This window comes from Periplaneta americana, chromosome 4, assembly GCF_040183065.1.
Source record: "Periplaneta americana isolate PAMFEO1 chromosome 4, P.americana_PAMFEO1_priV1, whole genome shotgun sequence".
Classification (NCBI taxonomy): Eukaryota; Metazoa; Arthropoda; class Insecta; order Blattodea; family Blattidae; genus Periplaneta; species Periplaneta americana.
Genome location: NC_091120.1, coordinates 169,745,036 through 169,771,659, shown reverse-complemented (window position 1 = coordinate 169,771,659; position 26,624 = coordinate 169,745,036). Strand labels below are relative to the sequence as shown.

The 26,624-nt window shown below is 35.6% G+C and overlaps 1 protein-coding gene across 1 annotated transcript; it reads left to right on the top strand.

The window, feature by feature from the left end:
• Positions 1–13: 13 nt before the first annotated feature.
• Positions 14–22,903, top strand: CysRS (cysteine--tRNA ligase, cytoplasmic). Its single transcript, XM_069824298.1, has 12 exons — positions 14–164; positions 492–671; positions 1,836–2,178; positions 3,274–3,414; positions 5,493–5,703; positions 7,700–7,941; positions 10,753–10,986; positions 13,096–13,240; positions 15,621–15,838; positions 18,444–18,606; positions 19,268–19,479; positions 22,541–22,903. The coding sequence occupies exons 2-12, from the start codon at positions 493–495 to the stop codon at positions 22,679–22,681; spliced, it is 2,229 nt and encodes a 742-aa protein (XP_069680399.1). The 5' UTR covers positions 14–164; position 492; the 3' UTR covers positions 22,682–22,903.
• The last annotated feature ends 3,721 nt before the right edge of the window (positions 22,904–26,624 follow it).

The window sequence follows — 26,624 nt, the reverse complement described above, 5'->3', positions numbered from 1 at the left end:
TCGGAACCAATGCCATGAACATGTTGAAATATCGTGGGCCGCAAGCTGCCGTCACAAAGGTAGCGAAGTGATGCCACACATGCAACGTGGTTGTGTTACACTGTTAGAAATTGCAAAATTTGTTACATTATTGCAAGTTCTTTACGAATTACGGTAAATGTCATGTAAGTACTACTTTCACAATTCTTGTGTATTTGAAGTGCAGTTTGAAATACATGTCTCTAAGAACTATTATTTTTAGAGTACAGTATTTATAGTTAAAATTGATTTTCTTCTAGAATACATACAACAATGTGGTAAATTTTTTAAGTGTCTGCAAATTTGAACTTACGCATTAAACACAATGCAGTGAAAAACACTTGATTGTATTAATATACACGTACAGATTATACCGAAACTGGTACTAATGTGTGAAAAGATACAGAACCAATTTTGTTAATAACATATGCCCGGAATATTCACAGATGTCATTAAGTTAATTTCTTTTTTAGAATGGCCAAAAGAACTCAGCCGAAGTGGCAGCCTCCTGAAAAATCAACAGGACCTGTTCTTAAACTGTTCAATAGTCTTACACGTCAGAAAGAAGAGTTCATTCCTCAAAATGGAAAGAATATCCTATGGTATAGCTGTGGCCCAACTGTGTATGATGCCTCTCATATGGGTCATGCAAGGTGAATATATAAAAAAAAAATATTAGTGCTGTGTAGTATGAGGTGATATCTTTTCGGATGACAAATATGATTTAAGAAATCGTTTTTCACAGGATATAGCTACATAGGTTTAGTAACTCTTTCCATGCCAAGGAAATCTCAATATTTATGCGAAAAAAGATAAGACGCGGATAATAGGATGAAGTAAAGTTCGTGCAGAGTAACACTTGTTCCTAGTTTTTTATTTTTCCATTTAATGTATTGTATTCCATAGATCTTGCATTAGCATTGAAGCTTTAAGATCTGGAGTAAGTCAAGAGTTACATAATTTCTTGGCGAGATGAGGTGAGGCCCAGGATCCGCTATAGATTACCTGATGTTTGCCTTAGGGTTGGGGAAAACCTCGGTAAAAAACCCAAGTGAGAATCTAAACCCAAACCCGAATGCAGCTCCAGATCAACATTCAAACGAGTCTGGCGACTAACCTACACTAATTCCACCGCTGTGGAGTAATGTTTAGCACGTCTGACCGTAAAACGAGCGGGCAAGGGTTCAATTGCTGATTGCTACTTAGTTGGAGTTTTGGAGAAATGGGGTTTTTCTTCAATCATATGAAGCAGAATTGTTGGGTAACTTTTGGCATTGGACCTCGGACTCATTTCATCATCATTAATTCACATAACAGTAAAAGGGTCTCGGATTGGAGTGGAGAACTAAGTTCAATATTAGTGTCAATTTAAGAATTATAAATGTTATTTGTTATTTACACCATGTGGCGTCTAGGTAGCTCAGTTGATAGAGCAGTTGAGTATGGACTGGAAGGATGGAGGTTCGATCCCGGGTGATGACGGGCTTTTCTCGTTGCCAAACTTCCAGAATGGCTCCAAGTTCACTCAGTCGCCTGTGAGATTGAGCACTGAGTATTTCCCGGGGGTAAAAGATGGTCAGAATATGGTGCCAACCACGCTGCCTCATTCTAGTGCTGAAGTCAAGAAAACATGGGGCTCTATCTTCATGATCCCCAAGTGCCTTCATGTCATATGAAAGGACTCTATCTTTACCTTTTATTCATACTAGGCCTATATAAGGCTACTTGTTTCATAATGTAATTCCATATTTTGAGATTTTTCTTTATGCATAATAATTTACTTCTATTTTAACAAATACCTTTCCTTCCTGTTACAGGTCGTACATTTCATTTGATATTCTTCGGAGAGTGCTTTCTGACTACTTTGGATATGACGTGATGTATGTCATGAACATTACAGACATTGATGACAAAATAATTAAGAGAGCAAGGCAGAATCACTTGTATGAAAAATATGTGTCAGAGGGACATAGTCTGAAGAAGAACTTGGATGATGCGAAGAGCGTGTTGGAATTGTTCAGTGATACTGTGAAGAAAACCACAGACCCTGACAAGAAAAATATGTTGGAAAGACTGGTGCTGAGAATGACTGGTGCTATTGAGGCGCTGGAGGTAGCTGTCAAGTCTAATGATGAGGCAAAAACCAAGGAAGCCCAAGAGGTAATTTATTTCATTGTTAGGAAGTCGAAACTTCATATTTTACTTGCACTTTTCTCAGAGGACACTTTAAATTGCTTAAATATGCATTGTTTAGGACAAGTAAAATCAGACAAAAGACAGAGACTGTTCCACTGCGTGTAAGAATATACAAAACATGTTTAGAACGGCGTATCCACGATTTTCATTTTTTTAAACTTAATTTTAGATCTGCTTTTCAAAAAGAAAGTGAAAAATTTTTTTCGGAAATCCCTATTTTCTTCTATTTTTCACTTCACAAGAAACTCCATCTCATACAGAAATATTAGAACAACTGGATGAACCATTTGGAGATACCATAAAATTCCAAAAGCTATGCTTCATCATGGAAAGAGATTTTAGAACGTCCCAAAAAGCATTTGAGAGAAAATTCTTCTTTATTATGAGATCGTAACAGGCCACATGGTCTAAAACTTGAATGGATGATGATGATGATGATGATGATGATGATGATGATGATGATGATGATGAGGAGGAGGAGGAGGACGATGACAACGATGACGACAGAAAACTAAAAAAAAAATGGCATAATTTCGCAATTGATAAAAAAACTTAAATTTTAAGCCTAGGTTAGGTTGTTGTTTTTTTTTTCTACTTGGTCATTTAACGACGATATATCAACTACGAGGTTATTTAGTGTCAATGGGACTGGTGATAGCGAAAGGAGACCAAAGATTCACCATAGATTACCTGACATTTGCCTTACAGTTGGGGAAAATCTCGGAAAGACCTCAACCAGGTAAGCAGCCCAAGCTGGAAAGTGCCTTAGCCAACCAAGCTATGCCAGTGACTTGTTATGTTAGTTCAGTTGGGTTATATTTGTGAAGTGAAAAATAGTTGTTGAAAATACACATTTCCGCAGGGATGGGGGGGGGGAGGGGGGCGTGCGTGAATACTGATGGATGTGAGGGGTTTACACTGATAAGCAACCAACTTGCAAACCAATAGAGTTTCAAAAGATTCTCAGTGTATAATTTAAATTCTAATTATGATGAGCACAAGAAATTATAGATGATTTAGTCTATTACGGATTTTGTTATATGTTTTTACTCCTTGCAGGCTCTGCTGAGAGAAGCAAAGGACCCACTGTCAGAGTGGCTTGATTTTGAGCATGGTGCCAGTGTCACAGACAACTCGATATTTGTAAAACTTCCGCGTTTCTGGGAGGCTCAGTTCCATGAGGATATGGATGCACTCAATGTAAGAAATCTGTGTTTTACTTCTGAACCATATTGAAGCCTAATTAATATACATATGTGCACTAAGAAGGAAACGTGACAATGGGATGTTTGTTGTATAGTGAATTTAAATTCTGTTACATTCATTAACTAGTCTGGATCAGGGTTCAATTTCTAGTATATGCTTGTGATTTATGAAAGCAAATAGTGAGAATTAACTGAGTTTGGATGCAAAAAAAAAAAAAAGACAAAGAAAGAAATGCCATAAAGTAAGACTGTAAGGAGAATGCAAGGCAACACCAATCAATACCTACTCCATTTAGCTTCTGAAGCTCAAATGGTCACTGTAAGGGTGATCATTCTGTGCAATGTAATAAATTGATATAAATTCCGCTTTTGTTGCTTCACGGTGTGCTGCATTCTTTTTTTCGCCAACATTTTCAATTGATTGCTTTTCAGACATATCAATTTTTGTGCTGTAATATGAGCATTGGATTTCTTGTGTTCAATGATTTTTTTCGTAGTGACTTAAGCTGATCTGTTCGATCCATAGCAATTTACTGAATATGAGCGCCATTCATTAGATACAGAAACACACTCTTTTTTTTTTTTTAATGCACCTAATGTAGTTACTTCATGACACACTTTACAGCCTAGTTTACATTGCTTACAATCAATCCCGGATAAGCTTCTTTTTTTCTTGACCACATATTTTCTTCATTCCATACATTCGACCACTCACTTTGCAGGTCGACTATTTGGCTTTCACTATTTTGAACATTATGACGTTGAATATTCTTCGCAGTCATACTGGAACTGGTCTTTTATAACAGTATCTCTGGTTGAATTACTAGGTTCATCAAGTAGAAGCGAAGGGCTTGAGATATCAACAATATTAGAAGTGGAAGCTTTTGTAACTCCACTAGTAACAGCAATGGCACTAGAAAAGAAAGCAGTTAGTGTTTTTTTGTCTATGTTTATTTTGTTACATATTTACTGAAGGGCAATAGATAAAAACAAAAGTTTCAAGCAGTCTTTTAGTCACGTTATAAGCAGTAAATTAACTGTTTAAAATTCACTTCGTAAAATAACTGGGAAACAAATGCAACACATTTTGATAAGTAACACCATAGGCAATCTCTTGTATCGTACAAAGATGCGAAAACTAAAGTGAATTAGAAATGTGATCATTTCGCACAGGTGCACTAAAGTTTAGTTTGGTAGTTGTCCTGTCACTGATTCTTCCTCCATTTCTCACCCCGTCTACGCTTCTAGTAGTCTCGCGACCTTCTACTTCCGAATTTGTTTCGATTTTCTAAAGGAAGCACAGAAAATATAATCACTAAATATTCAGACATTAACTGAGGTATCATTAGCTGGGAAAGTATTGTGATGTCAAAACAGATTTTAAAATTCCAAATCAGTGCTGGACCGCCACTCCATCTTCGAACACAGTGCCGGAACGTCGCTCCGCTCCACCTCCACTACATCCCTGTAGACCATCTCTCTTTCTTTTATACTACCACGCATCCCACATGCACATCTGATGTATACCTTATTTTATTTCAAGGAGTGCAGTTCGGTGGTTCCTTTGAACACCCACTTACAGATTTATGACTTCCTACACAAACAACTCTGACAATTCCATCCTGTCCCCTCGTCCCAACATTGCACAGTTGCCACAATTCCTGATGACCCTTGAAATCAGACTGACGGGATTCTTGGAATTCGGAAAAGATGCGACAACTCTGCCTCCACGTGGATTTGAGGGAAGCCTGTCAATTCTTCTGAACGAAGGTTGTGATTGGTTAATAAGAGGAGAAGACAAGATTTTCGTCACAGTAAGGAAGATATTTATTTATGACAACCAATTAGTAGGGGGCAGTAGAAGGTCTGTCGGCAAAGTCCTTTCTATGAAACTGCACTCCATGAAATAAAATAAGGTATATCTATTCTATCTCTGTTCTGTTCTGTTTCAGAAATTGCAAATGGTACTTTATACTTAAAATAAATATATATATTTTTTTTTGGTTTAAAAATATCCTTCATATTTCGAAATGACAAATGGATCTGAAGTCACCATAAAAAAACATGTTGCAGGTTCTACGGCCTTGTGTTCTGACGAGAGTAAGTGAATACATCCCAGAGATCATAGCATATGTTGAGAAGATAATTGCAAATGGATTAGCATATGAGTCAAATGGATCAGTGTACTTCGATGTGAATAAGTTTGATGCTCAGGAGGGTCACCATTATGCTAAGCTTGTTCCTGAAGCATATGGTGATGCTAAGTCATTACAGGATGGAGAAGGTAAGATGTGTTTTCTACACTTGTCAGATTTGTATAATTTGAGACTTTCACAGTGACTAACAGTTCTTGATAACGGATCAGTCTAACAGATGGCTTCCCCTTTTCTCTTTCTCTAACTTCTCTTGATGATGGAGCCACAATGTAGCTCCAAAACATTGGATGTTTACCCTCTTTAATATTTTTGTTGTCCGATGTTGGCATTCTGTGCAAGGAATGTGTTACAATTGAACTCTTATCTGCTTCAAGGGCACATGATTTGTCTTCGTGCCACTGACATCTTTTACATTTGAGCATTAGTTCTTAATGATGGCAGGTGTAACACGAAGACAAATCAGTTGGGAGACTAAATTTGTTGCATTTAGTGATTTAGTAGGGGATAGAAGCAGGCTGAAGTGGCTAAAAGGTATGAGTTTGCGCAGTCAACACTCGCATCTTTCATAAAGAAATGCAAGGAAATAGAGGAGAATCTTTCAAATGGTAAAAACTTCTTAAGATTAATTGATTAACTAGTGGACTTACTCGTGTTAATTATGTAAGATTTGTGCGGCTTACCCCGATCACATAACCAATGCTAACCATACATACAATAACATAAATGCGGACATGGAAATCCTACACATACAACCCAAGAACCAAAAACTCAACACACTAGAACAATACGAAATATACAAACACACTAAAACACATCCCGATCAAATTCTCAACACACAGATCAATTTCAGTACACACACACTATTTGACTCCACTCTTCAACACCTTTCAACAATCAAACACACCCACATAACAGGCAGAGAAGTTCGAGATGACGCCGTGATCTAGTAGGCTCTGAGGATGGTGTGTGAAGCACTGAAACAGCTGTAAGCCGCACAAATCTTACATAATTAACACGAGCAAGTCCACTAGTTAATTAATTATATTCAAGTGTTAAAAGTAGTGTACGCAAGATTCAAAATGAATGAACTTCTTATGCATTTTACACTCAATTTTTTTTCTGAGATACCAGCAAAATACTTTGTGTTAATTTGTTTCGAATATACGTTTTTGGTTTATTCGTTTCTTTACACTTAGGCCTACACAATTGCATTTTAAACTCTGGTCGATACAAGTCATTTATATGTTCTAAATTAATTTTGCTCTAAACTAAGTTTGCCATGAAAATGTAAGAATGCCAAATACACTAAATGACTGAGATGCTGATGATGACCATGAATATAGTGATGTTCCTTTTTATGGTGAATGGGAACTATTAGGACATTGTGCTTCATTTGATGACTATGTGGATGTTGATACAAACGTCATCATCACTGAACCATGACAGTCTCCGAAATTGTTCAAGGCATTCAGCAGGAGTTGTACAGAGAAGATGATGATGATGATGATGATGATGATGAAGATGATGATGATGATGATGATGATGATGATGATGATGATGATCCAGCCTCCAACAATCTTGTGTCCTTTAATGACACTGTTACTGATTTATAAACAGTGAAAGATCCTGTAACACATAATGAAGTAACTGAAGAAATTATGGAACAATTATCACAATTTGAAGGCACGGTTTATTCTTTAGGAGCAAACAAAAGCAAGTAGTCCAAAATAACTAATTTTTTTAAAATAAGATAACCACATGTTATTAAATGAAGATCACACAGGAAGAACAAGATAAGTCAATTTCATAAAATTTTCTGGATTGGAATTTGAAATATATCAGCCAGCTTTGGCTCTAAGCAGCTAAGAATTCCTACAATAATAATCTTAATTTCTTCAGGAATATGTGTTACAAATTCGAGAAATCTACTGTGTTACAGATTCAAAGATGACTATGAAGTTCTAAATTTCTCTTGTGAAAATTTTAATCAATTAACTTAACTAGTTCTCCCCACATATAGTCTTCAATGATTACCAATCATTACATGTGTTGATGATATTATTTTACTATCATCCTCCATTATGTTTTAAATTGTCTTCTTAAATGTATTCTTTTGTTTTTCAGGAGATCTTTGTATTTCTGAAGACAGGCTGAATGAAAAGCGATCTCCCAATGATTTTGCACTCTGGAAAAGATCAAAGGCAGGTGAACCATGGTGGGATTCGCCATGGGGTCACGGGCGACCTGGTTGGCACATTGAATGTTCTGTCATGGCTTCAGATATATGCGGCTCATCTCTGGACATTCACACAGGCGGTGTTGATCTGAAATTTCCTCACCATGACAATGAGCTGGCACAAGCCGAGGTATGACAGGAGATTGGAACATGCAGAAAATATGTTAAAATATATGAGAAATTGTGATGCATCATTAGCCGAAAGCTAGAGCATTGGCTTTCCATGCAGGTGACCCAGGTTCGAATCCCAGCAGGTCCAAGCAGAATTTGTGGTGCAAAAAGTCTGTTCTTGGTTATAAGTTTTCGTAAGGTACTCCTACTAGCATTCCACCATTGTCCCATTAATCATCATAAGTTAATCATGAAGCTGATGACTTCATTTGCTAAAATAGTTGAGCATTGGATAATAACATTTGTCGAACTTTCCGTGAGTGCGGAGGTACAGTTGTTTGAATGTTACGTGTAACAGGCCTTATAAATGGTATATAGGAATGACAAATGACTATGTAGAAAGGAATAATACGTGCTTCTCTTCTGAGATTGTTTGAGGGCAGCACTTTTCATAAGGAGTGTAGAGAAACAGCTGTTTTTAGTTAGCTTCTACAGATTCAACGTGTGTGCAAGTCTGAAACAGATGACAAACACTCAGCACTTTGAATAACACGTTGAAATGTACTGATACCCGTAAATAAGCAATAAATATAATCATTGAGTCATTTGTCTTTCTTCTTGCCACTTGAAATGCTTGTCATGCATAACATTCAAGCAGCTGTCTCTCCTCACCCATTGAAAATAGGAAACATGTGTACATGAATTTTTTACTCAGAATAGTCCATATTACAACCCCCAGAATATTTATTATTCCTCCTGAATCACCTTCTGTACCACTATAATACTGTAACATAAAATTTACTAATTAATTTAAAAAAATTCAAGTAAAAAGATTCAAATCTAAGACCTCATGCTTACTGATACTGATGTTATTCGTATTATTGAAGAGGAGCCCAGCGAATAGGGATTATAAAGAATAGACACTGAGCGAATTTTCCTGTGTTTTGTTCCTCTGTGCGCCAGCGGTTAGTTCCACTTTTAAGCGCTAGAGGTAGTGTAATCGAGCATACGCTAAGATAATAATTGAGAATAGAGTTGAGACACAGGATCCAAACATCTCCTACCTCATTGCATAATCCAGTAACGCTTTGCTTCAAATAAATTCAAGTTAACAGCTTTTCCTTATTTCTCAGTGACAAACTAGTTGTAATAATAATATTTTATATTTCAGATATAATAAATTATATTATAAAATAATATAATACATTGTAAAATTAAATATCGAATTCGTTTAATATTTGTATATAATATAATATAGGTATATGGTTTTACTTCTTGTAAGAGTTTTGTTTTTCCATTTTCAGCGCTATCAAATCATTACATATTTTAATGTTGTTGGGGTCAACGTCTCAACTCTCATTATAAAGGAACTGTACAGTCTAGACATTGCAGTTAATGAAGGATTTATTATTTTATGGATCCAATTTATTTTATTTGAGTACATAATGTACCTAGATGTATTAATTGTATGTGTTATATTTCTGCTGTGTCGACTGCTAGCTGGTGTGATGTCAGCGCCAACTCTAGGGAGAAAGCAGAATCTGACGCTTTAGCTGGCTTGAAGGTCATTGAAATCAGTCCGGCTACATCAAAGGTACCGACGCGAAGTTTCCATTCTTTATAATCCCTATTCGCTGAGGAGCCACTGTGACCCAGTAGTGTAATCTTGTAGCTCTTCTGTGTTAACACTCAGCCTCAACTGAATGCATTCCCAACCCATCCATACCAATTGACTATGCTAAGATTTGCTGTGTATCTAAGTTTTGAAGCAAGCAAAGTCACAACATGAAATTCATTGCTTTGATTAAACAGTTTACGATTCACGAGACCTAACCTAAAAATGTGTTTTGTTTGATCATGTGAAATGATTAGTATGAATTCCGAAAATGTATACCCTACTTAAAATACATACTCCTAAGTCGCTATCTTACTATTTCCTCTCTTGAACATTTTGATAAAAATCTGAACATTAAGGAATATATTTCTGTCCATTAGCCACATGCATGTTTCATACCAAGTAGGTCTGTAAGTTATATCTTTTTTTAATTACACTTACACTTACCTGAATATAGTGTTGAATTGGAATCACAACGTAACAGAACTGAATTATGTATTGAATTTAATATTAATACCAGTATTACTAATTAATTACGTTCAAATTTCACAAGCTTAGGGACTTTCACTTGATCAGTTTCCTTTACTGCAAACCAAATTTATTGCTGCCAACATAACAGTTAGGAAAACAACTGTCATTTGTATTTGTCAGTACTCGAAATTCGAAACAAAGTTGGTAAAAGAAAATTCAACCTGACATCTAGAAAATCACTATAATCCACTGGCATTATGTAATAATAGGGGAAAAATGGTTAGGTTTCACCCTTAAGATATTAAGTAAGCTGATCCAGACTGTAATATGGAAAAATGCAAAACCAAGAGAACAACCCTAACTGCTATTTTGTCTGCCACAGGTGTCATTTATGGTTTTTTCAGTTTAAAATATCAGGTCTGGCTGAGACTTGAATCTGTGTGTGAGGCTTATGGTTTAGACCTCTCAGGGAGTAAGACCTCATGCTTATGTTTAACCATTTGGCTGGACTTGCCATTGGCACACAAGTTACAAGTTATGTAAAATTAAGAAACTTAACATTGGAAAAATTTTAGAAAGCAGTCTTTTACTTTCTCATTAGATGACGTACGAAGGGAAAAACAATTTTGTGATTTTCACGAAAATGCAGGTTTTTCGCATCATTGTCTTACCCTGTTAGTATCAAAGAGCACAAAAACTTTAAATTCTCTTTCTCCAATTAATCATCTGATGTGATTGTTTCAGGCTTATTTTGATAATGACCATTGGGTGAGGTATTTTCTTCACTCTGGCCATCTCACAATTGCGGGTTGTAAGATGTCAAAGTCTTTGAAGAATTTTGTTACAATCAAGGAAGCTTTGACCCAGTACACAGCACGACAACTCAGACTTGCTTTCCTACTCCACTCATGGAAGGATACACTAGATTACAGCACCAACACCATGGAAATGGCCACACAGTATGAGAGGTTATTGAATGTAAGTAAGGTTATCAGTACTTTAAAATGGAAATTTTTAAAGTATTTTTAATGATGATGTAAATTATAGTATTATTGAGATTACTATAAGGTTAATAATTAATATAAATAAGGTGATACGAAGTACATGGCAAGGATGTTAATGGAAAATGGGATTTAACGATAAATGTAAAAAATAAATAATAATAATAATAATAATAATAATAATAATAATAATAATAATAATAATACAGTGAAACCTCTCTTAACCCAACTTCGGTTAACCAAAATCTGGCTTATCCATCAAAAGAATGTCGCAAAAAAGAAGCCAATATTTTGTTTATCCTTGGAATATTTTGTTCATCCCCTATAGCATGGCTGCAAATTTAAGTGGTGCCAATGTCACCACAGCAATGCTACATCTGTTTTCCACCTCCATCTCCCAACGCTTCTTTTGTATAGTAACCTGGCGCAGCAAATCCAGTTAAATGAAACGTTCTCCCCCCCCCCCCCCATCTTCCCACCTGCGTGGGAATTACAGGATTATGGTGTATGTATTCAAGATAAGTTTCCAATTTCTCATTCATTTTAGTTGTGTTGCAGTTACCGGTACATCTTATTTTTTTAATTACGCAAGTGTGATGTCAAGTAAAATGATTATTGGATGTAAAATTGATATGCAATTACAATATTAAATTCATTGAATTTTTGTTTGTAATTTACATGCTTAACAATCTCTTTTCCTTCCCACTTTTACCGAAAATATTTCTCATCGAATATCCGAAAAATCACATTATCCGAAATGGCTCCACCCCCTTCATTTTGGATAAGTGGGTTTCTATTGTGACAATAATAATAATAATAATAATAATAATAATAATAATAATAATAATAATGATGATGATTATTATGATAATAGTAGTAATAATAATAATAATAATAATAATAATAATACAATAGGGAAAAAATACATGAGGCAGAGTGTAGACTGGATTAGTTTAAAGTTTTTGGACAGTCTGGCCTTAATTTGTAGAAATTTAAATATAAATAATTATTATGTTATTGTTTATATCTAATGTGAGGAATTTTGATTAAATCAATTTTTTCTTAGCCAGCCAATGGTAGTTTATGTATCTTCTTGTCAGGAACACACTTACTCAGCTACAGAAACTCCATAAGATATTCATCATTTAATATTTTGCTAGAGGAACTTGTCCTCTATAAATCCGAATCTTTGCAGATGTTCTGCTAAGCAGTCATGTCTTGTAGCTAGTCTAAACTGAGACACTGCTTCCTCTCTTAAATTTTGTTGTATATATCTGTGTGCGTGCGTGGTTGTTTGTTTTTATATATTATTTAATTCTTCTGGCAGAGCATGCTGATACTACTACCCTATAGCCTTGAATGAAATGAGCTCTCTCTACATAGTCTATTTTTGCATCTCAAACGGAATATTTAATGACATGCTCTATTCTTTGTCAGAAGGAATTTTAAAAAACAGATTCTTTCACTATTTTGTCTTTGCACAAAAGAATAGATGACTGAAAGACAATGAATATACACATATGTTAGTTTGATTTACTTTTGAGTGAAATGAAAAAAGTGTACCACTCACTTTTTGTCATTATCTAGATACAATCAGTGCACACATTATAACAGAAGTTTGTTATTTCACTTACAGATGTTATCAGAATTTTTTTAAATGTAATTACAGTATGTCATCTCTCTCACTTACTCACTTGCTCGCTCACTCACTCACTCACTCAGTCTTCGTGTATACTGTAGTTTAATATTTATCCCTATCTTGATCTCTTTTCCTTTATCTGCCATTACTTATTTTTAGGTTAGGTTGTTTGTTTGTTCTCTGTTGCAGAAGATGAGTGATTATTTTTAATGCTAGTCGTAATTATACTGAGAATGAAATATTTTAATTCACAAGATACTTGTAGTTTCTTAATAGAATTGATGTGCGTGTCCACTTGCATACATGTTTTTTCCATGGTGGACATTTTAATGAGAAAGGGATTTTAGAACTGTCCTAACTTCGAAGAATATGAGAGATAAGTTTTTATTGATTGTTTTGGTAACAGAATACTTCTGTGCTTAACTTCTTGGTATTTTGGCTTTGCAGGAATTTTTCTTGACCGTGAAGGATATGACAAGATGTTCAGCAAGCAAAACACAAATAGATTCATATCAGAAATGGGGGAATAGTGAATTGGAGCTGAATAAGAAATTCATTGCTACTAAGAATTCTGTGCATTCGTCATTATGTGGTAAGAATGTACTTTATCTGTTCCTTAGAATTGCTCTTGCATGTATTGAATCAGGGAACCCAAAGCTTACTTGTGCAGAAACGAAAATTGGTACTGAACCTGATGTGTTTAGTAAATGTTTTTTTTTCAGTTTATCTCTTTACTCACAGATCACTCTTGAGTGTAGCACTATTTGTAAAAACATTGTCTTCTCTTTTATTTAGGCATAACAGCTGCATGGAGAAAGTTGTTGTTGTTTTCTAATGCCAGGTGTTTGACAATAAAGTCATTTGACCTCTTGCACTCCAATATTTTTCAAAGATATTATCATGACCAGCCACTGAAGCACAGATTTTGAGGTGTTCCGAATCCATTTCTTGGTTTGAGTTGCACAATGGGCAGTTAGGGGACTGATATATTCCAATTCTATGCAGGTGTTTGGCGAAACAATCATGGCCTGTTGCCAATTTAAATGCAGCTACAGACGATTTTCGTGGTAACTCGGGAATTAACTGTGGATTTTGATGCAGAGAGTTCCATTTTTTCCCTTGAGATTGAGTTATCAAATTTTGTTTGTTGAAGTCTAAGTATGTAGATTTAATAAATCTCTTCACAGAGTAATACATAGATTTAGTAACAGGTCTGTAAGTAGCAGTGCTGCCCTTCTTTGCTAAAGCATCCACAGGATTCCACAATGAGATGGTATCCATTGGAATACAATTCTTTTATTGAGTGATATTAATTGAGAGAGCATTTTAGTTATTTCTGCTGTTTGAGATGAAGGTGTGTGTTTAGAGATGATTGATAAAATAGCTGCTTTGGTGTCTGACAATATAACTGCATTCCTAAATTTATTGATGTGGCATAGAAGATTCCTGAGACATTCACTTATTGCAATGATTTCACCATCAAAACTTGTTGTTCCATATCCAAGAGATCTATAAAGTGAGAAGAGACAGCATGTAACACCTGCACCAGCACCTTGTTCTCTGGAGATCAAGGATCCGTCAGTGTATAAATGAAGCCAGTTTTGTGGAGGGTACCTAATATTAATTGTCTCTAAAGACAATTGTTTCATTATTTCAGTGTTTACTTCTGATTTCAGTATTTCTTCTGTTAAATTTAGATTATGCTCTATATTTAATAGTGTTAAAGGGTTTGATTTAATTTGTAAGTTTTCTTTTAAATTCGGGATGTTGATTTTCTGTTTTAATTCTTGAACCATGTATATGAAACTTTTTTGAGTTTTTAATCTACAGAGAGGACTGTATGAATGCCAATTGTTTCCTGGTAATCTGATAAGTTTTTCATATTGAATCAGTGCTTTTTCTTCTATTATCATTTTGATGCTGTTAATATTAGTGAGGAATCTCATAGAAACTATTGGAGTTGTTTTGATTCCACCAGTAATGAGTCTGAGAGCTTGGTTTTGAACATATTCTATTTCGTTTATGAAAGGTGAAGTAATTAAAATTTCTCCGCAGTATGTCAGCACTGGCTGTATAAACATTTTGTATGTAGTGTTCAAAGTATTTCTAGAGCAACCCCATTTCTTTCCTGCTAGTCTTTTCAGAAGGGAGAATCTTTTACGAGCTTTTTCAGAAATATATTTCAAATGGTTCAATATTATACATAATTCACTCTATTGAAGTTGTTTTCTTCTCATGTGGCTTTCTTAGTGTCAGCCTTTCAATTATGTCTTGGTCGTTCATGTTTCTGGCTCTGTGGTAATACCCACTCTACAATTTTCTAGGCCAACTTGAATAATCCGTTCTAGCTATGTCCATACAAATTAATTGTAGTTTCTGTAACTTTATCGATATAATACTTCTATCTCTTTCCATAATAATTTCTCTTACCTTTTTATTTGGTATTTCGTCCATACAACAGTGGTTTTCAATTATTTTTCTTCAAGGGCCACATAGAAATTTTATTTCAGACATGAGCCAGAGGACAGAAATAATATTTTATACCCAAATGCTTGAGAAAAACATGATGGTTGGGCCATTCTGCCATAGCACCTGATAGAGTCGGATCCCATTTCATGGACAACTAAGCCAGATCTGCTTTGTCCACCAAAAATACCATCACAACTTGACCAGAGATCGAACCCAGGCTGCCTGGATGAATGTGGTAGCCACAGATGCTATTCATTGTGCAGCTTACTAAATGATTTGATTCTGTAATGTAACTATGATCTGTAATATTTACTTAGTTTTTCATTCTTTGTCCTGATTTACCTTTAACGTTTTTTTATGTCATTTATGAAGGTAGTAGGTCACTTTATCTTCCAATTTCTTATTTCGAAATTTTTTCACTCAGTTTTTGACAACTTTTAAATAATAAATAATTATTTTAATTAATGTAACAGTCTGTTAATGAAGACCTTTATTTATTTCAGATAACATAGACACTCGAGGAGCACTGGATGCAGTCAGGGATTTAGTTGGGATTTGTAACATTTACATCAGAGACAAACGGGCTTCCACACAGGAGAGTAATTGCATACTGCTCCGAGACATAGCTGCTTACATCACGTGGCTGCTGAGAGTATTTGGGGCTATCCCCACAGAAGAGTCCATTGGCTTCCCTATAACTGAATCTAGAGGCACTACAAATGTAAGCATCTTAATGTATTTGGCGTGGTCGTTCTCATTGGTCTAGTGATTGTCGTGATGGTGTCAAGAGTTCAAACCCAACTGAGGACAATGGCCTTCTCATACATCATCATCATCTCCTCCTCCTTCTCCTTCTTCTTCGATTGGACCTGTGTTGACCCGTTTTGGCTCCTTATAAAAACTGCTGTCTCCATCTTCTTGGGGGTCTTCCAGTCCTCAATATAATATTTGGGTATTCTGTTATCCATCAACCTTTGAAGGTGTGAGTGCCATTTTTTTTTTTCCCGGTATTTGTGTATTGTTGTTAAAACTGATAGGATATGTTCTTCTCTATAGTCCCGTCGCTCTAATTTCCGGCAGCCAATCGCACTGCAGGTCGGCTACATTTAAACGTGTGCGTCTTGTGATTCGCTAAGGAAGACGTTATTCATTTCTTAAGGCTCGATAAATAATATAATCGCCCGCCATTTTGGCTCTTTCATTGGCGTTCACAGAAAGCACACGAAGACGTTATTTGCCGCTCAATTATTTGCTGAATTACGTTTGCGTTTGATTTATTATCATAGGAGCTACGATATGATAATGTTTAACGGTGTGGCAAATAGATTCATCATATGGTAGCTCGGCAACGAAAGAACGAAAATGGCGAACGATACTACCTTCCTAGACTTTATAGAGTCTTCACTTCCTAAAACGTAAACAAAGAGGAGGAGTCACGCTGGGAATAACAGCATCGCGACTATAATTTCCTGGTAATATTTTTATATATTTTTTTTTAAACTCCCCCAACTGGTCTTAAGATCCTCTTTTGCCACTGGCATAGTTCAGTTGCCTGAGGCGCTTGTCTGCTGATCTGAAGTTGCGCTTAGGCATGGGTTCGATTTCCACTTGGGCTGATTACCTGGTTGGTTTTTCCGAGGTTTTCCCCAACTGTAAGAGAATTTCAGGTAATTTATGGAGAATCATTGGCCTCATCTCGCCAGATACCATCTCACTATCACCAATCACCAATCCAATCGACGCTACATAACCGACTAGTTGATACAGCGTCGTTAAATAAGCGATTTAAAAAAAATTTCAGCTACCTCCCTCCTTTTCTAGTTCCCTTTTGTCAGTGTCCAGTATTGAGATTCACATGATAAAGAGTTACCACCTCTGCTCAGTGAACCAGACTATTACGCTGGGGAACTTTATGCTGCTGTCTGGTAAGAGATGAGAGGAAGCTAAGAGTAACTCACAATGGGAAGATGTATCTCAGCTGCTGTGGTAAAGATGATACATCCAAGGGAAAGTAACCGTACACAAATACCATGTCAGCCAAAAGACATCAAGTTGATGGCCCCAACATTGACTGTCCTTGTGCGGAATTGGTAACACTGTCAGGGGTGATTATACTTACAAGCTCCGAAGAAACAGGCAACTTTTTATACAAAACAAAAAAATATGGCTTCCTGTAGGAAGAAGGAAAATCTGGGGATCTTATGTCATATGAAGGCTGTTCGTCCATGAGACATCATTTCGTAGATTCATCTTAGATGCGACATCGCTTGCTTCAGTGGTGATATTCAAAAAGTTTAACAACCAGTTCTCTCATATGTACATACGTATGTTAAACCTATACGGTATATGTCCATGGTAATTGCAAATATTACCTAGAAATAATTTAACAAGGCCACCGGCGTAGCTCTGTCGGCTAAGGCGCTCGCCTACCGATCCGGAGTTGCCCTCAGGCACGGGTTCGATTCCCGCTTGGGCTTATTACCTGGTTAGATTTTTTCCGAAGTTTTCCCCAACCGTAAGACAAATGCCAGGTAATGTGGTGAATCCTCAGCTTCATCTCGCCAAATATCATCTATCACCAATCTCATCGACGGTAAATAACCTCGTAGTTGATACAGCGTCGTTAATAACCAAGTAAAAAAAGAATAAATAAAAAAAATTTAACAACCGGTTCATCTGAACCAGTGCGAACTGGCCGAATATCACCACTGGCTTGCTTGAAGCTTTTATTCATATATAAATGTGCAGCAGCATCACGTTTTTGTCGCTACATACAAACTACATGCAGCCAGATGTACTGCAATGTCACAACTAGGTGTGAGACTTACCTGGAGTTAAGTGTGTACAGACATACATCCAGGAGATTTTGTCTGAATTGGATGATTGCCCATACATGCTGAGACCTATCTCCTGGACTTATTGTTCACCAAGAAGACGTAAGAGGCCAACGAAGTCAGTTATTTCCCATGAAGAAATACGTTTACTGGAGAAAATACTAAGAAATAGTATTCCTCCATGATTCTGCATTCATTTGTTCGCGAATTGTTAGCTGCACCATTTTTAAATAGTACCTATGTCTATAGTTTCGCTGTTATAAATATTATATTATAACTTATTTGTTTTCCCATAAGCATGCAGTACTTAAGTTTATATAATTCACCGCTAACTCATCTGCTTGCTGTAGGCTGTTATTTCTGTTCGTAAGAAGTTCTTTGTTTAACAATCCATTTAAAATGCAGAACTAAGGTATATTTATGAAGGATCTGTTTGAAAATATGATAAGATCTTGTTTTTTGACTCCAACGAAATGTTGTTTATATTTACAGACAGAAGAAGTAGTAATGCCATACCTGTCTATCCTGGCCGAGTTTCGAGACAACATCCGCAGTCAGGCACGGCAGTTGAAAGCCACAGATATGTTGAAAGAGTGTGACAGATTACGTGACGACATTCTGCCAAATGTTGGAGTTAGGTTGGAAGATAGAGAAGGTATTAATGGATATTATTATAATAATCATTGTTTTTAAATGTTTGTTTGGTAATGTCTATTACAGTTTGATAATTTATATTCTTGGTAATGTAATTTATTACATAAATGCAAATGAATTTATAGAATAATAATTGTTTGACTTGAATATGCTGTTGTGGCATTTTTTTTTTTTTTTTTGCTTCATACAGAGTGTTTACAATAATTATAGCCACAAACTGCAAATGTAACATTTTTAAATTCCTTTTTAGAACGAAAAGTTACATTTGTTTGGAACAAATTCCAGCACATTTAAAGGACAAAACTAAAATTCTTTCAATAATTTATTACCATAATACACTGCTCTCTTAAATTGATTGAGTATATTGGGAATTAAATCAATGGCTTTCCCAAAACACGCTATGAAATGTTTCATATAAAACAATTTTTATCCCGAAAAGGAAGCAAAAACAAACAAAATTGTATTAAACTCTTTTGTTTGAAATATCTCAAAGAATATCCCCCTGAAATTAATGACATTGCTTCAGGTTCATTATGTATGTGTGTATACATATACATATATATTTGATGTGCTGCCCTCTTTTAAATTGAAAGCTTTGTACTTTGTGTGATAAAAGAGTAAGAGAAACCACCTGTATTAAAGAAATGTATGTGAATTGTCAGGCACTAAATCGGCTGTGAAGTTGGTGGACCGAGAAACCTTATTGCGTGAGAAGGAAGCGAAGAAGAAAGCTGAGGCAGAGAAGGCTGCAGAAAAGGAACGAAAGAAGGCAGAGCAAGCAGCTGCACAAGCCCAGAAGGACGCACAGAGGAAAATTAAGCCTACAGAAATGTTCCTTTCAGAAATTGACAAGTATTCACAGTTTGATGATAAGGTACGTTACCTGCTTTTATTAGTGTGTGTAACATTTGAAGGGTACACGGGAATAACGATCAAGGTCCATTTTGGAAAGTTTCGAGAAAAACGAATTTTAAAGTTTAAGCACTTAATACTTTGTTATGTGTGTATTTAATAGAAATTGACGTAGTGGAATATCAAGAACGATGATTTCTTAGACCACATGATAGTACTTCTTTTCCACTATAAGATAGCATTATTAACTCAATTTCGATTTTTGATGGACCTTGATCGTTTTTCCCGTGTACCCTTCATTTGTTCATTTTCTGTTCATTGTCTCATAATGTGAATTATCCTAGGTCTTCCATTTCATTTCATTAATGAAAACAGGTTCATTGGTATGGCAATATTAAAGTTGTAATCTTTGAAAACCATGTACCATGTGACTTTGATGTTGGTATGAAGATACTGTTTGTAAATTCAAATTGTAATGGTTTATATTTATGACCTCAGATGTTGTTGTTTTCTAATTCCAGGCGTTTGACAATAAAGTCATTTGACCTCTTGCACTCCAATACTTTTCAAAGATATTATCATGGCCAGCCACTGAAGCACAGATTTTGAGGTGTTCCGAACTCAGATGTAGTACTTATCATTATTTATCTTTTGTTCAGTAGTCTACTGGTATCGTCCTGCAAGTTGAATGTGACACTGTACCAAATTTTCACATTTTTTTGTATTGTACCTACCTATATTGAAAATAGTATGTGGAATTAATTCCTGCTGCTGTATAACCTACGGTGTGGAGGAAAATGGAAAACATCAAATGTGCCACATTTTTTCTTGCCCAGAAGAGCAGTACAGTCACATCACAGTCTACTATATACAGTCACGAAGCTTGAGTTTTGAAGATGCTAGAAACAATAGACTGTGCCGGTACTATTTTGCATTGCCTGTAATGAGGCGATATTAGCGATCCTAGTGGTGAGCAACTATCTAATGTTTGCATATTTACTATGTATTGAGCTTCGCGACTGTATATGCTAGACTGTGGTCACATGTTGTTTCACAAGATTGCGTTTTGAGTATTCTACTTCGTAACAACAATCAGGGTGTTTACTGATAAAGAAAATATATATTTTTTTTAATTTATTGAATATGCCCCAACGAGTATAACTCATATGTAGGGGCTATACAAGACACATGTACAATGTAATTGAAAAAGTCATGAAACTACAGTCTGTGGAAGCAAACAATATCTCAAGAATTTATTAAAGAAAGAAAGCAAAATAAGAAAAAATTGTATGATAACATAAAATTTTGGGCAGAAAGAAGAAAAAGCTTGAAACTGTGAAATAAATAAATTAATCAACTGAGAATTAAAATAAATAATCTTCCCAAAAACGTATTTTTAAACAATTCTTAAAATGCCGGCAATTTGGTAAAATTCTATATGATGAAAGATGAGTGGAATGGAGAAAAATTCTCTCTGGCACTGGGATTTGAACCAGGGTTTTCAGCTCTACGTGCTGACGCTCTGTCCACTAAATCACACCGGATTTCCATCCCGATGTCAGATTGAATCCTCTCAGTTTAAGTTCCACCTCTTGGGTTCCCTCTAGTGGCCTACCCTCATGCACTGCGTCATAGATGTATGACAGTGGCACAGTGTCCACACATGTTCAGAGATGCACTCGTTATGAGTGACTAAGTGGCTGGGATCAGTGCATGAGGGTAGGCCACTAGAGGGAACCCAAGACGTGGAACTTAAACTGAGAGGATTCAATCCGACGGGAATCCGGTGTGGCTTAGTGGATAGAGTGTCAGCACGTAGAGCTGAAAACCCGGGTTCAAATCCCGGTGCTAGAGAGAATTTTTCCCTGTTCCACTCATCTTTCATCATATGATGATGATGCAGAATTTCTGCACGGAAATATCGTATGTACTTCGGTACATCGTAATAATATAAAATTCTATATTCTAAAGGAAGTTGCTTAAAAGTAATTTAAGCAATTTGTAATGAATTTAAAAGATTCGAACGGTTGTGGTTAACGACATTACACATATTGTTCACTTCACTTGTTTAATCTTGGCTAAGGTGGAGCTGAAGCAGCTGTAGTTGCAAAAACAAATGCTATTGAGAGAAAAAGCTGAAAAGTTGATGTTCATTGAAATGAAGATCAGAAAATTTAAGAAACAAGTCTGATGACAGATCGTAAGATGACTGAAATGTTTTTAGTGTTTTTTCGTCGTGCTTGTGAGTAATTATTGAGTTGTGGTGACTAAAAGTAGCTAATTTTTATATTATATTAATGTACCGAAGTACATATGATGTTTCCATGCAGATAATCTGCGTCATCATATGATGAAAGAGGAGTGGAACGGAGAAAAATTCTCTCGAACACCGGGATTTGAACCCGGGTCTTCAGCTCTACGTGCTTTATCCACTAAGCCACACCGGATTCCCATCCCGATGTTGGATCGAATCCTCTCAGTTTAAGTTCCACCTCTTGGGTTCCTTCTAGTGGCCTGCCCTCTGCACTAGGTCATAGATGTCTATGAGCGCAGGACGATGTCCACATATGTCCATGTATGATGATGCAGAATATCTGCATGGAAATATCATATGTACTTCGGTACATTAATATAATATATATGCGTAAAATCACTTCGTGATTTAAAGACGGCGCTTATTCCGTTGGATCCTGGCCAATCAGTCACTCAAATGAGTGCACCTCCACACATATGTGGACATCGTCATACGTTCATAGACATCTATGACGTAGTGCAGATGGCAGGCCACTAGAAGGAACCCAAGAGGTGAAACTTAAACTGAGAGGATTGATCTGACATCAGGATAGGAATCCGACGTGGCTTAGTGGATAAAGCATCAGCACGTAGAGCTGAAGACCTGGGTTCAAATCCCAGTGTCTGAGAGAATTTTTCTCCGTTCCACTCGTCTTTCATCGTATAACTAATTTTTGTTCCAGATTTTCGGGGTATACCCTGACAGTGTTTCCATCACTTTTTATTCACTCCTCGTGTATTTTCTTTACTCTGTGAATATTATTTATTAATTTTATCTTCTCGCATTTTAGGGCATTCCAACACACGATGCTGAAGGAAAGGAGCTAAGCAAAGGCCAGATCAAGAAACTACAGAAACTTCAACAAAACCAAGAAAAAAAGTATAATGAATATCTCCAGTCTGTAATGGTGAATGGTGTAGGAGATTCGTGATTGGAAAGTATTATTGAAGTAAAATATACGTCAGCTAAGAGCTATGACACTTTTATACAGACTGTTTCGTGTATGATTGTTGTGTGTTTAGATCAGTGTTATAATAGAGCCCGTTAGTCAGTGCTTCAACATGTATTTATTGTGAAAATGCGAGACTGTTATGGACTCAGTTGTGGTTATCCAGCAAGAAGAATCTACCAATATATTTTAATAATAGTAGAACTTAATTTTTATATATACCCTACACTATTACAGGTAGTTAAAGATTAAGAATCATTTAATGAAATAACACATCTTTGAAGAATCTATCTGCTGTTAGATCTGTGCCCGGCAGAAGTTTCAACACAACCCGTTGTCGCCATCCTGGCTGCAACGAGACGGAAACTCTTGGTCACGTGTTGGGATTCTGTCGAAAAACGGAGCTGCTGCACAACAATCGACACCATAAGACCAGGACCTGTATTGCTGATGTCCTCAAGTGTCGTGGATGGGAGGTATACGAGGAGATACACTGCGTTTCATCCTTAGATTCGAACAGAAGAGCAGATATTGTAGCCATTCACAGGACTCAGTCTAAGGGAATAGTCCTTGATCCTACAATCCGGTTTGAGAGGGATGCCCTGCAGGCACAACACGTTGATGAGGAGAAGAAATCCATTTATGAGTCCTGCATCCCATACCTAAGTGAGAAATATAACCTTCCCACTAGTCAGTGGAGTGTTTCTGGTCTTTTGTTTGGTGTGCGTGGCATTCTTCCTAAATTCACATGGAATATTTTAAAACCACTCGGTCTCCGATTTTTTGAAATTCAAAAAATTTTATTGGATATTCTTAAGGATTCAATCCAAATATTACATTACCATTTATATTTTGGCCATTGACGATTCTTTTGGGTTTGCATTTCTCTGGATATTTTACTAAACAATTCCTGTATTTAATCTTTTTGTCTTTCTAAATTATTCTGTAGTGCTTTTATTCTGGATCTTCATGGTCACCCTCATTGAGGGCAGATTATTTTGTTAAAAATAGTTGTTCAGAATAAGCTAAACACAAACAAAGAACCTAGAAAGAAGTTTTAATGCCGTTTATTATAATTTATAAGTTACAATCATATTTCTTTCAGACTGTTTTCTGTGGCCAGGAATGAAGAACACTGGCCATTGCTGTTATTGCTTGCAGTTTTAATGTTTTAATATTACTGCTTTAAGCACCATTTTGATTTCTAAAAAATAGATATGGTATATACGAAGTATTATTTATTAGTGTTGGACATGGATTGCACAGACAATAAGTTAAATGTTATTTAAGCTTAAATCTTGATGAAAACTCTCTGAAGTGTACTTCATAGACATGATGTGTTACACAGTTTACTGTGTTGTTATTCTTTATAGAATATCTAGCTTGGACTTTTCCATTGCTGACATATACAAAAACATCGTTGTAATGGTTTGGATATACCTTTGTCATTAGGTTAACAAAAGGGGTTGTTAGGTTATTACAAATGGCTGTGTTGACGTGACTGACCAATGAACTGCTAGCAGAAAGCAATGTACTGAGGAAAGTGGGGAGGGGAGCTACAGTAAGTAGCATAATCTGGTCTAGCAAACAAGCTTCATCAGCTGGAAGATCAACATGCTGACCACATGTTACCCCTTACCGGTCTGATGATTGTCCACCTCTGCTCAGGTAAGTAGATGTGAGACCAGTAGTCAGCTTTGGTTTTTTTAGGACTGTTGCATCACATATTATTATTATTATTATTATTATTATTATTATTATTATTATTATTATTATTATTATTATTATTACTACTAAGGAATGGCGGAATGTAGCAGAAGAAAGGGAGTACTCCCAGAAAATTTGCCCCAACTTCTATCTTTTCCATTACAAATTCCACATGGACCCACTGGAATTTGAACTCAGGTCGCCATTCTGGAAAGACAATGTTTAAGCACTTAACATATAAGGCAATTACAGAAACTGATACTAACATAAAAATTTATTTCAGTGGCAATTACAGTTTCAGTATTTTTCATACATACCATTAGTGATTTTTTTTTCTTTTTTTTTTTTTTTTTGATGGGTTGTACATGGAATTTGGGATGGAGTATTTAGGTTATTATATTCAGTTAATTCTTATTACGGTGCTCCTCTGAGAGTGAGACTGTGTTTTATTTTACTAGATCTTATTGGCTGAGCGAAAAGGCTTTGTGATTGTCGTAGAGATTGTAATGTTTATACTTAAGTAAAAAAAAGAAAAAACTAATATATAACCAGCACATTTCAATCTTTTAGAGAAGTTATTTCATAATCTGTACTAAGTATACTGCCTTGTTTATAAAGTCTTCCTGATCTCCATTGAAAATGTGATTTCCTTTCAGATTCATGTAAACTAAAATAAGCACTCCAGTTGCCATTTTTTTACTTCATACTGAAATACTGTATACATAATTTACTTACAGGAAATGTCCACATGAATTAGTTAATCATCATGCACAATAACTGTGAAAATTTTATTTTATTTTTTTGTAATTTTAGATTATTATTATTATTATTATTATTATTATTATTATTATTATTATTATTATTATTATTATTATGTTCATTGTTTCAGAATAAATGAGATTGGAAAGTTTGTTCTGCGAACATTATAGGGTTGCCAACTGTTTTTTTTTAATTAGAATGTTTAAGGGAGCACCTATTTGGGAAAAATATCTGTTACTATTTCAATAATGCTTTTATGCTCGACCATTCCGAAATGTAGTAATTATACACCTGGTAGTAGCCCTTTAATGCACCTCATTAAAGTACACCTATTCATTATAATTCAGTTGTTCAGCCAATGAGAAATCACCATTGTACCATTATAAAACCGCAAGTATAGATTATTCTTGGATATGCAATTGAAAGACAATTAGCGAAAAGTCATGGAGGCTGGAAATCCAATACTGTCGCAGAAGGTTATGTTCTGTTACTATAATAATTAGCGTTAATTGTAAATAATATTCAAATAAATTCAATTTGCCATCTCGTTTTTCAATTCTAAATCAATTTCCAGGTTATATCAAGCCTGATGTTCATGTTATTCTCTAGATTATATCAAGGTCAATGACATTCGTGCCTTGGAAAAAATCAATACTTTCGCATCTGCATACATCTCACAATTCAGGTCAGTTCCGCTCCTCACTTACATAATCATAACATGAATACTTATGAATAATTTCAAGTTAGAAATATGGTCGAGCATAAAAAGTCGTATGAAACTTGCCTATAATGGTAATTAAGACGCTCGTATGAAAATTATGAAACTCGCGCTCGTTTCATAAACAAACATACTCGCGTCTTAATTACTACCATTATAGGCTCGTTGCATAATGTACTATTTGCGCATCTTGCTCCTGAACAACCTGAAGTTTGAACATCATCATATAATAATATTAAGTTACATTCAAAACATTACTGGTAGCTTGAACAGTGAATGCTGCACTTTTATGTTCTGACACTGGTTATGATATTCATTAAAAATTCAACTTCTTTGAATCTCGTGCCATCAACAAAATTCTACCAAATCTATTTCCTTAAACTCAGAGGATTGACGTAATTTTATAATGTAATTAGAATCTGCATAATATGTAACTTACAATATAAAGAAGAATGTTATTTATGGAAATTTTAATATCTTATACATATCTGTGCACTCATATAAATTATATATAATCTGAGAGTTTCATATTTTTAGTATATTCGCTTTTCTAATCAGTAAAGTTTTTCTTTTCCCATCCAGTGGCAAGATTCTTAATGTGTTGTTATTCACCATGACTCTTAAGAGCAGGCTCATAGATGTCACTAGTGCCAAGAAGTACAGATCACTTAGTTCGTCAGAGATTATGAGTTAAGCAGAGTGCACCACAGGCAGTGGGTTCAAATTACACTCATAATGAAT